The following is a 15,281-nucleotide window of genomic DNA, read 5'->3' as shown; positions in this document are numbered from 1 at the left end:
GAATTTTAGCAACAAGATTAACAAGATTTTCCATAAGCCTGCAAAAAATTCAATACTTGCTAGAGGAAAAAAAAGGTAATACATTTCAAGTATCAAAAATCAATGCATTAAGCTTAGACCTAAAGTTGTTAGCTTTCCAAAACCACCTCATAAAAAAACCTCAAATGATCTTTTATGTTACAGGATTTTACACGGCACAATACAACCAAATGATTGTTCAACTGCAGCTAAGTATTTTTCAGCTGTGTTAAGCTAAACTTTATTGCTTAGAAACTCTTGGAAATTTACTTTTAGTAGTTTACTTCATGCACCCTAAATGCAAAATACTCTCTATGAACCTATCCTACATCTTTTCAGAGTAAGCAGTTTCCAATAGACTCTTATTACAATTATCAAGTACCTGAAAATAAACTATCAATAAAACACATACATATTACCAGACTTCAAAAAAACTGACTTGGAAGTTAATTAATTAAATTAATGCTGTGATCTGCCAGATCTGTTTCCTTCATTTATACAAACTTTTGTTAACTGCACGGAGAGATTCATGAAAAAGCTATGGTCAAGAAACAGTGTTATTTTCTTGGGCTAAGTAAGAAAAATTGTTCACTGCTGTGATTTCAGATTATGCAAGCTGCAGGGGCTGGGGGAAAAAGACACTCTCAGTACCTCAAAGGGCTTTTTACCTGTGCTATCAGCAGACAAAAAAAAAATATGCCTGGGAGCTTTGTAGTTGCTTGCTACTCTACTTTTTGGATTTTCTAAAGGAAAACAAAACATGATTTCCTTCCAAACTTATCTATGTAAAATAACATTCTTATTTCCATGGGAAGAAAAATATTCCCAAGGCCAACTGTCAGCTTGGATATTTCAGATATCAAACCAGACAACTAAAAAAAAAAATCTCTAGCCCTGAAATACAACAACATAGGAAAGATTAACATAGTTTATTAATAATGTTTCACTACAAAAAACAACTACAGCACATCTACTCCTTTGTAGAATTAGTCACAGAGAAATAGATGGGAGCAAACTGTAGTGTGTATTTTACTATTCTATATTCTAGAAATGTGGTATTTTAAGTTTAGAGTACAGTTCAACCTATTTTTAATAAAGAAATACCTAAAAATATTTCTCTATCCTTAAAAATTTACATCATGCCATTATTTCACATGCTGAAGTTCTGTATCATTAAAGGATGTTTAAATTTAGAGAGAGAACTTACATCAAATGCTACCATCAGTTCAATTACCTTCCTCAAATGCTATTTGGTGTCCATTTTACCTGGAAAAGACATCATCTGTCTGCTCTATCAGTAGCCCCCGGTCACTCATTTCCACCTCTGCTCAGCCTTCTCTACTGTGAGAGCTTAAGTGCTTATGATTCTGTTAATCAAACTAGGTCAGGGGGAAAAAAAAAAAATCTGTCTGAACAGCCCACAAAATAAACACACAGTTTTTAAATACAATTTTTCAGCAAAATCAGCTCCACAAGCTGGTTTGTTCAGCAGCCACATGAATTCTTGAATCAACACAAACAAAGGAGGAGCAACACTGGGGCAGGAACAAGAGGCAGAGAACTGAAATTGGAGAGGGCAGCAGTTTAGGCTTCAGCAGAAGTGTCTGTCAAGCCGTATCGTCTCTGTTGCTCAGTTTTACCAGTACAGAAAAAATTATTCTTAACAACCAGAAACAGGAAACATTTACTAAGCCATCCATGCCAGTTGTACCACTCTTCGGGCAGATAAATGCCAACAGGCTTGCAGTGGCCTACAAAGGCTTAACCTCTATTGGGCTCTGTTTGGCAGTATCTAAAAAGAAATTGGTCAGTTCGTGAACTGACCTAAGCAGGTAACGCCAAACAGCTCATCTGTCCTTCCTCACTCTGACAGGCTTCGGTGGTTGTGGATGATAGGTTAATAAAACACTCATGACCAACTCTAATGAGATTCCATGTTCTGCAAGAAGGGTCTTGATTACTCAAGAGATGGAAACTGTTATACTAGCTGTTGTCAAAGACAAAACTATTATTTTTACAAACCTGATGCAAGGAGGAGAACCATCAACAGCCTCAGATGTACCAATGCCATAACCCCAAACTGAGGAGTTATGTCTGTTTGTGAAAGCAAATGTCCAAATCTCAGAATACTTCCTCTTCCTCCCCCTCAAGTTAGCAGAAAAACCCTGGCTTGCAAGTAGAATTAAAAGCCTGTGTTTCAATTGCAGTGTGGGTAACAACCACATCCAAGACATTTTACCGTCAGCCCTAGCACCAATTCAGAGTGATGACGGCTGTAGGCTTTCCAGGTAATATGGCAGCGCCAAAAGCAGAAGGTCTGCTGCTATAAATCAGCACGCTTTTATTATGAGGAGTCTCATCACAGTTAAGCTCCTATTATTGTGGTAGTTAGTTACTTGCAATTACCATCTGCAACACTAAAATACGTTTCAGTTTGTGGGATCCCTTCAAAAGTAGCAGTCTGTCACTACTATATTGTGGGGGGTTTTTTATGTACCAACAACTTAAAATTTTTGCCTCCACTGGAAGAGAGCTGTCAAATTCAAGGCCAGTGCACTCTCTCCTCCGTGACATAATCAATGGCTACTAGTGTATTAACAGTTACCTAACAGAATTTAACTTTGAAGAACAACATTCCAACTTAACCAAAATTAAGCAGCACATTCACTTACCTATTTGCTGTCTGAAGCTGATAACAAGTACATCCTAATGTACTTCTCAACTAGGACTTGGAAAGGAAGTGGGATCTTAAAATGGCACGTTTCCTCTCTTCATTGTCTGTCTACGCTACTTCAGCATCTCAGATATAATTTACATGGCAAATATAATAAATTTGATTGATGTGACCAGTTACATCAGGTTTTTTCTGCACTCAAAAGAAGCAGTTTCCTAACTGGACCAAAATTGCGCATGCTGCCCTGATAAGCACCCAAACTGGCATGGAAGAAGAGGAACCATGCAACCAAGGTCAAGGGAAAGGAACAAAGCCTCTCCCTGTCAATGTCAGCAAACCATTAGAGTGTATCATCCACTTGCCTCGGACTAGAACACTTATCTTCCGTACCGTGTAAAACATACTATTCACACTGTGCTTTTTTTTTTTCTCTTTACAAGACTTTGCACAATCAAAGCAGCTAACGTGGCAAACTACTTGAAAGCTACTGGCGGAGAAGCATGTTTCCTGCTATCTCTAGATCGACTCAAGATTGCTCTGAAAAGATGTAGTGAGTGGCAAAACAGCAGCAACCATTTGTAACTTGTCTACATTAGTTGCCAGTGCAAGACAAATATAGAAGATGTCTGTAACAAATGAAAAGTTAGTGTAGGTTTGTTCAATTCAGTCCTGCCTCATACATTCCACTACAGCCATTCACAACTGCATATATTCAAATCAATGGTGCACAAGGGGTTTTTTCCATTTCTTATTACAAGTCTAAGGCTTCAAGGCATGTTCTATTTATTCTTAACAAAAATTATTTAAGACTACTACACACAGGCCCCCAAACTCCTAAATGGACTCTTTAAAACACGTGTCATGTTTTTGCCTATTTGTTGGTCTTATCAAATTGGACAAGACACTTCAAGAATTTCAACCAATACATAGAAGAATTAACTCCCCAAACAGCATGCTTTCTTACACAAATGAGAGCTAAACCTGGACAATCACAGAAGTTAAGTGCAATTCTAGTCTTTCTACTGAGACACACTAATCTATGCTACAATGAAAGCACAAGAGGCAACATAAAGACTCAGTAAGGGATTTCATTTCAATAAAAAGGAGAAAATTCTTCACAGTGAGTGCAGTCCAGTATAGGAATGCATTAAGCAGGGAGGTGCTAGAATCTCCGTTCTTGAAAACATTTTAAAAGTGGTCTGGAAAAGAGAATTTCAGTGTTGGCCTTGCCTAAGCAGGAGACCGGATCAGATGACCTCTAGACGTACCTGCCAACCTGAACTGTTCTACAAGTCAATACAACTCTGAAGTGGGCTCACCATCTCAAAACCAAGGACCATGCTATTTCTAAAGCTGATGCTATGGAGGTCGTTTGCCTTTCAAATTCCAGTTTAATACTTCAGAAGATTAAAACAATCACCGCCACATCCTAAAATTCTTGGCATTTCAATCAGCTACAGGTACAATTTGGAAAACAGCACTACTATTAAGGAAACAATAATTTGTGAATTAAAATGCTTAAGAGTTTAATCAGACTGAACTCTTCAGTTTGGTGCGTAATCACCAATTGTTCCTATCAGTGGAAACATTTGTTACGTTAGTCTCCCTTAACAACTCCATCAACTAGTTAGTTCACACGCTCCTTCCTACTATTCCATGTATTTGTTCATTTGAAAGAGGCTTTCTCTGCTTAACAGTACAGTTGGAGCCTTCAGTTCAACTTCTTAGAAATCATAATAAAGAAAGACAGATCGGAAAGCTCTTCACTAATTAACAACATAGTCTAACTAGTGCTACATACTCTCCATAAACTTTCCATTATGTTTAAAATAAAAAAACATCAAAGGGCTGTTTTTTCAAATTAGTTGTCTTCTTATCCTAATAGGGTTCTGCTTCTCTTATAGTCCAACCTTTGTGCCTTTGAAGTGTCACTCTTTTCAGACCTTTTACTCTCTGTATTTAAGTGACTATAGCCTTACCTTGCACTTGTTGTACTTAAGATTAGGAGCCTGCTCTCTACCCTGGAACATCAAATGGTTGGTTGTTTTTTGTGTTTGTTTGGTGGGGTTTTTTTCCCCTCCAACATCAATTTTACTTTTTTCATTTTTAAATAAACAAACACATTCTAGAAGATATCATTAAGCAAGTCAGGCAGTACATATGTTCACAAGAAGCAACTACTCTATGAACTGTTTCCCTGCAACTCAAGAGATGTGCCTCTTCAATTATTTCTTCCCAAGCACAATGTTGTTTGGGCCTTGTTACTATCCCAGCAGCTCCTTAAGTTAAAAGCTCTCAATTGATACTTCAGGATATTCAAGATTATCGAGATGTTTTTCTGTATCTTTTGAATAAGAATTCCACCTTCTTTCAAAAGAGGCTTAAAAAAGAATCACCGTTTTGTGGCAAATTCACACTTGGTCATCACATGCTACCTTGATAAAGATGCCTATCATAAAGTAACTGTACGCACCTCTTCTCTTACAGGTGTATGACCAGCTATCAGTATACTAAGAGAAGTTTCATGACATACTTATTCCCATCAAACTACTTACCTGGAGTAGTACAAAACTAACTTATTAACTGTAATGACTATAGTATTATTTGCAGTATTATTCCCCAAACTAGTTGAAGTGGTTACTAAATCATTATAACATAGGCAATACCTTGCATCTGTAATCTAAATTTCTTCTAAAAGGCTGATTTTTAGCTTTCCTATGATAACAAGGCTGATATATCCTTCTGCATATATCTTCCACAGTAACTTCTGATGCAAATGGCAAACATAAATTAGATGGCTTACAGATCGCTAAGTTACGTGTTTTCTGCAACAGATTCAAGAAGGACTTCAAGTGCTCTGGCACTATGAAAAGCTGCAGTGTGAACTCACATCTTATAAAAGGAAAAAAAAAAAAAAATCAGGGAAGTCATGAAAAACAAAACCAATTACAAGAGAGAAACACCACTCAGGGTTTCAGACACTGATGTATCAACAGGCAGCATCAGATCTCCACCCAAGCAATGCCATTGCAGCCAACTACAGTTCAGAGGACTCACCACCATACCTGCTCTCTGCTCCAGTGTGTAACAATTACATACATGACAGTAGCTACAATCCTTGCATTGTGCCCCTAGATGTTGCTAGGGAATGCTGCCATCTTAGATATTAGGAATTCTAACCTCCAGTCAAATTTCCAGATTTGGTAGGAGTCCCTGTCTTCCCTCCCCATACTTAACTCCTGACTTCTGCTTGCCTTGATCGCAACATCTACCTTCCTGCATCACTTACTGTTTCTAGTCTGGTTTTAACAGTTAAATGAATCTCTTCAAACACAGTTTCTCATTACTGCCCAAATATACCAGACAAAAATGGTACGGAGGACCAGGCAGCTTTGACTTTCAAGCGTCGCCCCTACACTATGCTGGCATTGTTACAAAAAAAAGCACTTTTACCCGCCACTTGTTCCTGCACCTGTGCTATCATTTCCCTCCTGACAGCATGAGCATTTTTGCAGCCAGACACTGACAGAGGCAAGGAAGTCCTCTGGCTGAAAATGCCTTGCTACTCTTGACTGAAGAAAAGTGAGCATCCAGCCACTCTGTCCCAACCTAAAGATGCTATGAACTATGGCCTCAGACATTCAATTTTCAGCTCCTTATGAAAGTACTAAATGCCTAAGCCTGAAGATCAGTTTCTGCGTGTGCTCAGTTCACACTGAAACTCATCACTTACTATCTGAAATGCTCACCTCATATAGTAAATCAGAGCAGTTCAGTTACTGACACACAAGACAGGAGGGAAAACAGTCAACTCTAGAACCCACAGAACTCACATTTTCTTCAATCATGCCCCCCATCTGATTTAAAAAAAAAAAAAAATTTAATTTGCCTCCCATGGTATTTTATTTCTTGCTTTCTTCCCCTAAACAGTTCATTCACATAGATCGTTTAACACTATGTTGCTTGAATATTCTTTTCAGGAATTTCTACCACCATCATGAACTGACCAGGTAGACACCAGAAACTCCCAACTCTTTATCAAGGACAAAAAGGAAAGAAAGGGAAGAGTGAGGAGTCAAGCAGCTCTTGGATATTAAAGTGTTCCTTCACTCCCTTTTTCTTCCTGGAAAAACATGAGGAATCTTAATTTACCTTCTTGCTGTTTTTACATTAGGATTTTTTATTTTTGTGGGTTAGAAAACTATCAAAGCAATGCAACTACCAGGTATTCAACACCCCTTACCCTATCTGCCAGCATGTTAAAAACTTTGCAACTCAGAGGTTATAAATAACTCAGACCTTCCAGAAGTACTTCAGAAAATAGAGCCAAAATTGTCTGTGGTTCTTAATATCTGAAATAATTTTCATCAATCTACTTCAAAAATTTAAATAATAAAAACAAGGAAAAAAAAAGGCAAGAATTCACCTGGTCTTGACAATATCCCACAATCATTTTAAAAGCTTTTGGCACTAACTACAGATTGATTAAACATGAAGTAGCTGAGTAAGATCCAACAACAGAACTGTTCTAGAAAACAAGCTTATTTCAGATTTTCTATTAGCCATAAAGGAGGGCATCTGATTACTTCATTTTTCCTGACAGTACACAGCCTTTGGATTTGTTTTGATATTATCTCATTTTGTGGGAGTCCTTCATTTAGAACATTTACTTATCAAGAAACAATGGTATGGGTACTTCTCAGAGTTTCATTCTCCTCAGTAGAGAAAAATAAAAAAGTTATGTCTGTTAACAACAAAATAAGATTTCAATACAAATAATTACATTTCCAATACATTTCCTTAACCAAATACAAGAGTAGAACAAGAAAAGTAATATAGTATAGTAAGTCTAAGTAGTATAAATAAGTCAGCCCTTAAAAGATAAATCCTTACTAGACTGTTCAGTCAGTCTGCATATGTAAGCCTGCAACTTTCAAAGGTATTCTTCCCTTCAAAAATTAAGTTCTTTCTCTGTATCCCTACAGCTTCAGGATTTAGAGAAACAAAAACAGACATGAAATAATTACTGAATACCATGTAAGAAGCAAGAGTAACCATTTCAAAGAAAAATTTTCTAAATTCCATATATTATTGCTTTCTTCCAGAACATTTCAACATTTGATACTTTTAGAAAAATACTGTTTTGGAAATAGAAATAACAAGTTCAAGTAGTCATCCACTTGGGTGGAGGAAGGGGGAAAGAGAGAATAGGAAGATCATAACCAAGTATTTTATATTAAAGATCAAACCAAAGTCGGCACTAACTGAAACCAACCGACATCTCACTTCAGTTTGGGCAACAACAGCACTTGGATATCTGCAGGTATAAATACTTTTAACTATACTTGCATGTGTGAGTAAGATTATTTGGATCAAAAACCAAATAAAATATTTTAAAACAGCAAAGAGCAGAAGAGCATCAAAAAGTTTCAAGCCTGATTCTGATCATGCTTTTTACATGCCACCCTTAAAACTATCCCACAGCCTGGCTATCTGTCAGGAGAAAGTAAAGGTTTATGCATAAAACCTGAACTTCACCTCTGTTGTTCAAATGCGTACCTCCGAATTTCTCCCTTCACGCTCATTCACAGATGCCCAGAGGGGGTAGATGACTCACACATACATTCCAAATCACCTCTGCTGCCTAACACCTTCATCTCTCAAAATTTAGCTTTTTGATATCCTGGATAAATCTGGCAGAAAAAGCAACACTTGCTGGGAACACTTAAGGCATGTTTCCACAGGCAAAATAATGTAGGGTGTGCACTGACTATTCCACCCAAACTTGTTTTGTGGACACACCTCTTTTACTCTAAAAACTCTAAAATAGCCACAGGTTCTTCAGCTCAATCCCCACACACAAAAGCAACCCATACTCCATACTGGACAAACTGTCACACAACAATTAAGCAGCTCAATAGCTATTCCGTACTTCTTTCCCTGCATAGGCCTAAACTTTTACAGACATTACACTTCCACGTATGCAGAATTTATTGTAGAACAGTCTGGCAAATTTTGGAGCTTAACTGGTATTTGCCAATTGTCTGAAAAATTCCAAAATGAGCTGCAAATGATGAAAGCAACCGTAAGAGTTATTTACACAACTCTCACTTTAAAGTCCTGAAAATAACTGGGTCTAATGTATGGCATCCCTAGTCTGTAAGGTATATGGGGATTAATTCATCAGCACATTAGAATAAATGTTGCTTATAAAAGGAAAAAACAGAGACTGCTTTTCCAAAAGCGTGATTTAATGGAGGAAAATTAATGAGAAACAGTTTATCTAAAAAAAAAAAAAAAAAAAAAACAACACACACAAGCCAAAACAAAAAAAAAAAACCACAACAAACCCAAAAAACTCGTCCAGTGAAAAAAAAATTAGCTCCCTTAGGCAGAGGAAGAGAATTACAAATAGTAAGGCTTTGGGACCAATTATGTCTCCCAGTTTCAAAGCAATGATGGATTTAACACCAGTAATGGTTAAACCATTTTAAGAATAAAACAACGTATGTCAATCTCTTCTGCCAACAGTTAAACAATAGATTTAACATTGCACTAAACACATTAGTAATAAATGCTCACTAGAAACATGGCACAAACTAGTGGACATATAGCTGGAAGAAGTTATCACAAAGGACAAATTTTATGCTGTCCCTGGTTATAAATTGTGTCATTAAAAAAGAGACGATAATAACTTAATGACTTCAATCCATTTGCCATGGTATAGTTTCACGGGTAAATCAAGCACCTGTAACACACATCTGCCTGATTTCTGACAGAAGCAGCAAACTGAATTCCATCTCTAGAATTTTTTATCTTACTAATAAAAAAATGAAATCAGACAACCACACACCAAAAATACAAAGCTTGCCAGATCCACTCCTATTAAGAAACATGGAAAGGAAACCAGCTCACATTTAAAGAAAAAAAAAAAGAATTACATACGAGGAGTCGTAAGATTTGCGTTTCCTTCCTTTCAAATACTTTGTTTCTTTAAATTACATCTGATGGCTTGGGGATTTAAACTGAACATGCAGGCTGTGAAAAAGATAATACATGGCAGGAAAAACTGAACCAACCACATAAAAGGCAGAATGGGAAGGAGCCAGATACAACAAAAACTGACAAGGGAAATAGGCCTGGTTCTAGACTTTAAGATAATTTAAAAGTATAAAGAAATCCTACCCTCCTGTAAAAGACTTATTTTCAGTTCACATCTTAGCCTAGAATGTGGACTGCAATTTGTACTACTTTGCTCGCATAATTACACATCCAACATAACTTAAGCTGGCACCATATGCATATATAAAAAAAGAAAACTAATAGCAAATTCTGAAGGTTTTCTGTAATGGTGTATCAAGGAAGTCTTTATTTGCACACAGGAAGGCATCAGTTTTACCTCATTTTAATGAAATCGTATCTATCCAAATTAGAAGCTTTGGAAGTATTATATCACATTTTCAAGCAAATTACAATACTGCGCTGATCCACTCACATCATTACATTGTTACTTTTACCCACAGCATTCAGAACACACTCAGTATCTCTCTAGATTTCCAAATGGCCTTCTCACCTGAAAAGTGCTACTGGTTTTACCATCGGAAAGGAAGCATAGTACACATTATAAATCATTCCAAGACAACAGAATTTTTCACAAATTGAGCAGAGGCACAGTTACTGAAAAAACCTATATGCAGATTTCAGCCAGGTAGTCAAAAGATTCCTAAAATAAGGGCATGACCCACATTAATCTGGGGGGTGTTTGTTTATTTACTATTTTTTCTGGACAGAGCAGACACATTAACAGACATCCTCTTCTTTCCCAGTATTTTTTAAAATGACAACCAGTTTACAAGTCTGTGGTTAAATAATAAGTTATATATTTAAGAATTCCTTTCCTTTTTGCTATTTTTAAAAGAAGTTTAATTTGTCAATGTTATGTGCAAATTATACTTGTCACTCTTCTTAAGAGCTGCCTCTACCCAAGTTTACTAGCGTGACTTTATCATTTTAATTCAGAATACATATTCTGACTAACAATGGAGGTAGTTTTCTCACTTTTGCTGAGGATCCAGACCTCAAGTCCACAGTCTGACACCTCTGAGTGGAAATCCAGACACAGAACCAGAAAAAGCCTGTAACAATCAAACTACCTACTATTATCAGTTACAGAAAGCAGCACTGTCACTACCACGTTTTAGAAAACTTCAGTGTTTCTTGCTTTGGGCTCAATAAAACTTACTCCCTCCTCCAACAAATTTCACTCTTTAGTTTCACCTTATCCAACATCATCCCAAAGTCTTTAACTGATCTCTGTGAGAGCAGATACAATAGCTATTTAAAAAGTCTGTGCGTTGTTCTCCTTTCAACCTTTAGCTCAACAAAACTCTTGGGCATATACTCAGAGCAAAAAAACAAACCCAGGCACTCTGCTAACTTGTAACCAATGTTTTTATGGTTCCCCTGTAAAACAGCTCTCCCTGTTTTGCATCCATTTTATACAACGTTTTTCTTTGTCCCACCTTTCTTCCTCCCAGACATAGCCACTTCACTGAAGCTATCACTTAATCTATGTCAGTGCTGGAGTAACTCATCCGTTTAAACATTAGCCATTCTAGAACAGTTGTACAAGTCATATACATAGATGCTAAATCTATAGATACATTTATAGATACAGACAGCATAGATGCTGTCTTCAATCAGACACCATTTCAATGGGCCCAGCACTGCTCTCCATGGACCTCGCTGATAGTACGTACAGAAGGTTGGTAGCAGCTTTAACACTAAAATAAGCCCCCCTACAGCTTCTGTTAACAGGGGTCTTGTTTCCTAATATAAGTATTATACAAACACCTCCTGAAATCATTAAGACTTATATTTACAGTATGTAGTCCATTTCCTCCATTTTTTTAAAAATCTGTCAAACTGAATTTTGCTTGGATAGGCAGTTCTGTAAAGATTACCTGCTTGACTCAGTAAAGCTTGGCAAAGGCCAGGTCCTGTTCCTGAGATTTTCAGCATCTCTGCTTGGGAAAACTTTACTCCCCCTTAAGTTTCACTGATAGTTCTCCTCAAGTCAGCTATGCATTTATAAGCGCTAACCGTATGATTACAGAACTTTCAGATTACAACCAACACTAAAGTTTCCCACAGCACTTTTGCTCAAATACAACATAAAGCGAACATTTATTAAATACGCCTTCTGTCAGTATTGCAGCCACTTTTAAAAATAACTCACTGTTCAAGAACATGAATATAAGACATTTAAAATTGCTGTTCAATTTTAACACTGTATCTATGAACTTATTAAAATATATACATGAAATATACAGCTAAAGAGGCTGAATCTTGTGAATGGTGACAAAAACAGATTTTTTTTTTTTTTACTAGTTTCAAGAGGAATTTTAGAGTGTACCAACTTTTCTGGGAATATTGTCGGAGTGGACTAGATGTTAGTTCTGACATAAGCTGCTTTACAGAAAGTGGCAGTTTGCTTGCACTCTCTCCCTCTCTACATATATATATATAAAAAAATACAGTTAGTTCATTTGATAATGCACTACAAAAACTCCCTTCTCGCTAAGCCAAAGTTTCACTGCAGGTAAGGAGAAGTGCAGGAATATATTTACATTTCACCTATGAATGTTGCAATGTTACAGAACAAACAAAAATCCATTTGAATGCGTATCTTCAACAAAAATCACTGTATTTCAGGTTGTTGGCAATTCTACCAAGAGAGGAAAAAAACACAGCAAGAAAAACAAAAAATTGAGCTTAAATTTCAAGTCTCTGGCCTAACTTTACATGCTACTGCTTTAGCTCATTTTAAACCGAACAAAGACATTTTATGACCTTTTGTCAATGCAGATTTTCAGTGTCTGTCACTTCTCAGGGTGAAATTAAGTATTAAAAAAACACTTTGAAAAATTAACTTTTTCCCAATTTTTGTCCTAAATTAGAATCTTGAATTCTTCAAGAGTTCTAGACAAAAGCATCTCATGGAACATTTTACTGTCACAGATTTCTCCACAGGTTGTTTAACTTTGTTATTTTCATTCCTCATGTAGACAGAGGAAGGAAAAAAAAAAAAAAGTATTTTTCCTCTCTTTTTTTTGGTAAAGGAAACTCCACAAGAAGAAATGTAACATTTTTGATGTAACAATCTTAAAGCCAGTACTTGACAAAGCACTAACTCTCGAAGTTAAAAACACTTTACACATCGCACAAAACTTTTGGTTCGTATCTCCTAAAATACTGGAAGCATGCTTTCCAAAAAAACTCTGTAGATGTTAAATGTTCACATTTTAATAAGCTAAAGCGAGAGCAGTTATAAACACTATGTACAATTCATACTCACCCTTCTGAAGATGCTTTATTGTTACCACAAATAAACATTCCCCGGACTCTCAATTTGATATAGACACTGGGGACAAACAAAGAATGACCTTTTAAATTTTATAAATCACAGGATGAATCTGAATGTGCCAACCCCTAAAAAAAGATGAACCTATCTATTGAGGAAATCCCAATTTAGAAAAGTGAAGATTACACTAAAAATGCTGGTAAAACTCTTCACTGAAATCTGAAGAACCAAACTCGTAATAGCTGAAAGTACAGTTGCCAGACTTAAACAAAGACAAACCCATCCTGCAACGATTAAACAACCTTGTTCAAACTGTTACCTGCTGCTTATTAGAGACCAAGAATCCAAACTTCCAGCTCCCCAGTTTAAAAAAAAAAAAAAAAAAAAAACACAAAACAAGAACTTTTCTCTAGGTCCAATAAAATAAGGATAGTGCCTTCTAAGTTAGAAATAAGTATCCTGAGTAATGTACAAGTTCATTATCCCATTCCTGCTGCATCTATGCACAGGCTGCTTTTCTTTTGTCTGCTAATAACAATTTCTGAATCACCAAGAATACCTGTTAATGTCAAATACATATGCGTGATGCCACAACACACCGATTTCTTCATCTTTATCCAATCATACGTTTGTTGCTCAGGGGCAGCTCTGCCCAGTACCCTCCTTCACGCCTCCCCCGATACCCTAATTTTAGAGAGCGCGCTGTATACCCGTGCTTTGCCGACATTAGACCCAAAACCCAAAATTCCCAGCTCCCCATGAACTTTCTCGCGGCGCTCTGGAAGACCAGGACCGCACGCTGCCTTTAACGCTTCGGAAGTTCGCCGGAGCCACCGCCAGCCCGATTTATCCCCCTCGCCCTCTTCGACTCCCTCCCCGAGCCAGGAGCGGGAGCCCGAAGGGCGGCGACCCCCCCAAACTGGTTTCCAGGACCCCAGGGCGCGGGCCGGCGGCCCGGGGCGCGCTCAGCCTCCCCGCCCGGCTCGCCCCAGCTTCCGGGAGGCTCAGAGCACCCGAGCCCGGAGCGGACCTGCCCGCGCCTCCCGGGAGCCTGCCGGGGCGCGGGGGGGACGGGGGTGGCGGCTTCATACCGCTCTCCCCACCGGGGGCACACGGATTTCTCAGCCGGGCGCTCCGAGACCTCAGCCGGCGTGCGTTAGGCACACACACCCCCCCCCACATCCCCTCTGCCCCTTCAATCAAACCGTGCCTGGAGCCGCCGCATGCAGACGGCAGGAACAGGGAGGAGGGGAAGGAAATCGCCGGGTCTTCCCCGTTCTCCCTCTCCCCGCACAGCGCGGCCCCCCCCCGCCGCCCCCCACCCCTTGGAGGGACGGACGCCGAGCTCACCCCCGGCCCGAGGCCGAGCTCCGCCGGGCGGGGGTCGGAACGGGAACCGCCGGCCGGGCTGGACGGAGCCAACTTAGACAAAGGGCACTTCAGACTCCATGTCTCTCCCCTCCAGCTGTCACCGGCCGGGAGCGCGCGTACCTCGCCGCCAGCGCCCCCCGCCGCCCGCCCACCCACCCGCGGGATGGGGACAGGGCGGGGGGAAGGCGGCTGCTCCTGGGGAGCCGTCACCCCCCCTCCTGCCGCCTTCCTCCTCCTCCTCCTCCTCCTCCTCCTCCCGCGCCCTCCTCCCCTCCCCCATTACAAAGGCAGCCGGTTATAAATAGCCGCTCCCGGTGCCAGCGCCTCAAGCCCGCGAGGTGTCGCTCGCTCACTCACCCGCCCCCCCGCCCCGGCCTCACGCCGCCGCCGCCGCTGCCGCCCCGCCGCCGCCGCCGCCAGCTCCGCGCCGCGCCGCTCCGCCCGCCCGCTCTCGCTCTCTCTCGTTCTCCCTCCCCTCAGCCTCCGGCTGCCGGATTCACCCTCCCGGACCGAGCGCCAAACGCGGCGGCCCAATCGGCATCGCGCTCATTGGCGAGCGCCGAGCGCCGCCTCGATTGGATGGACGCGGACAGGGCCCCCCCCCAGCCAATCAGGCGCGGGGAGGGGCGGGGCGAGGGGCGGGAGCTCTCGCCCCACGTGCGGGGCGGGCGGGCGGACGGGCAGCGGGGAGGTGGGGGGGGAACTCTTTGTTCTCGCGCTGGCCGCGGGGGACCGGGGGGCTCGTGCTTCCCCTTCCCGCCCCGCCGCCGCCGGGCCTTCCGTGCCCCGGTTCCCCCCCGCACCCCTCACCGCAGCGGGGCCGGGGCCCGCCGGGCCGGGGAGGCTCGAAACTCT

General features: G+C 40.4%; 1 protein-coding gene across 8 annotated transcripts in view; it reads right to left on the bottom strand.

Annotated features, from left to right (window-relative positions):
• EZH2 (enhancer of zeste 2 polycomb repressive complex 2 subunit) overlaps window positions 1–14,820 on the bottom strand; it is a 51,961-nt gene extending 37,141 nt beyond the window's left edge. For 2 of the 8 annotated variants that reach the window (XM_074842789.1, XM_074842804.1), the window contains exon 1: window positions 13,050–13,102. In XM_074842789.1, coding sequence (XP_074698890.1) covers window positions 13,050–13,087 — 38 coding nt within the window. In that variant the 5' untranslated portion in view covers window positions 13,088–13,102. Of the gene's footprint in view, window positions 1–13,049; window positions 13,103–13,654; window positions 13,897–14,405; window positions 14,543–14,783 lie in introns of those variants that run through there. The other 6 variants (XM_074842797.1, XM_074842813.1, XM_074842831.1 and 3 more) reach the window with 5 other exon arrangements.
• Between the last annotated feature and the right edge of the window lie 461 nt (window positions 14,821–15,281).

Source organism: Strix aluco, chromosome 1 (assembly GCF_031877795.1).
Source record: "Strix aluco isolate bStrAlu1 chromosome 1, bStrAlu1.hap1, whole genome shotgun sequence".
In the NCBI taxonomy this organism is placed as follows: domain Eukaryota; kingdom Metazoa; phylum Chordata; class Aves; order Strigiformes; family Strigidae; genus Strix; species Strix aluco.
The sequence above is the reverse complement of the archived record's forward strand: the minus strand, read 5'-3'. Positions and strand labels throughout refer to the sequence as shown.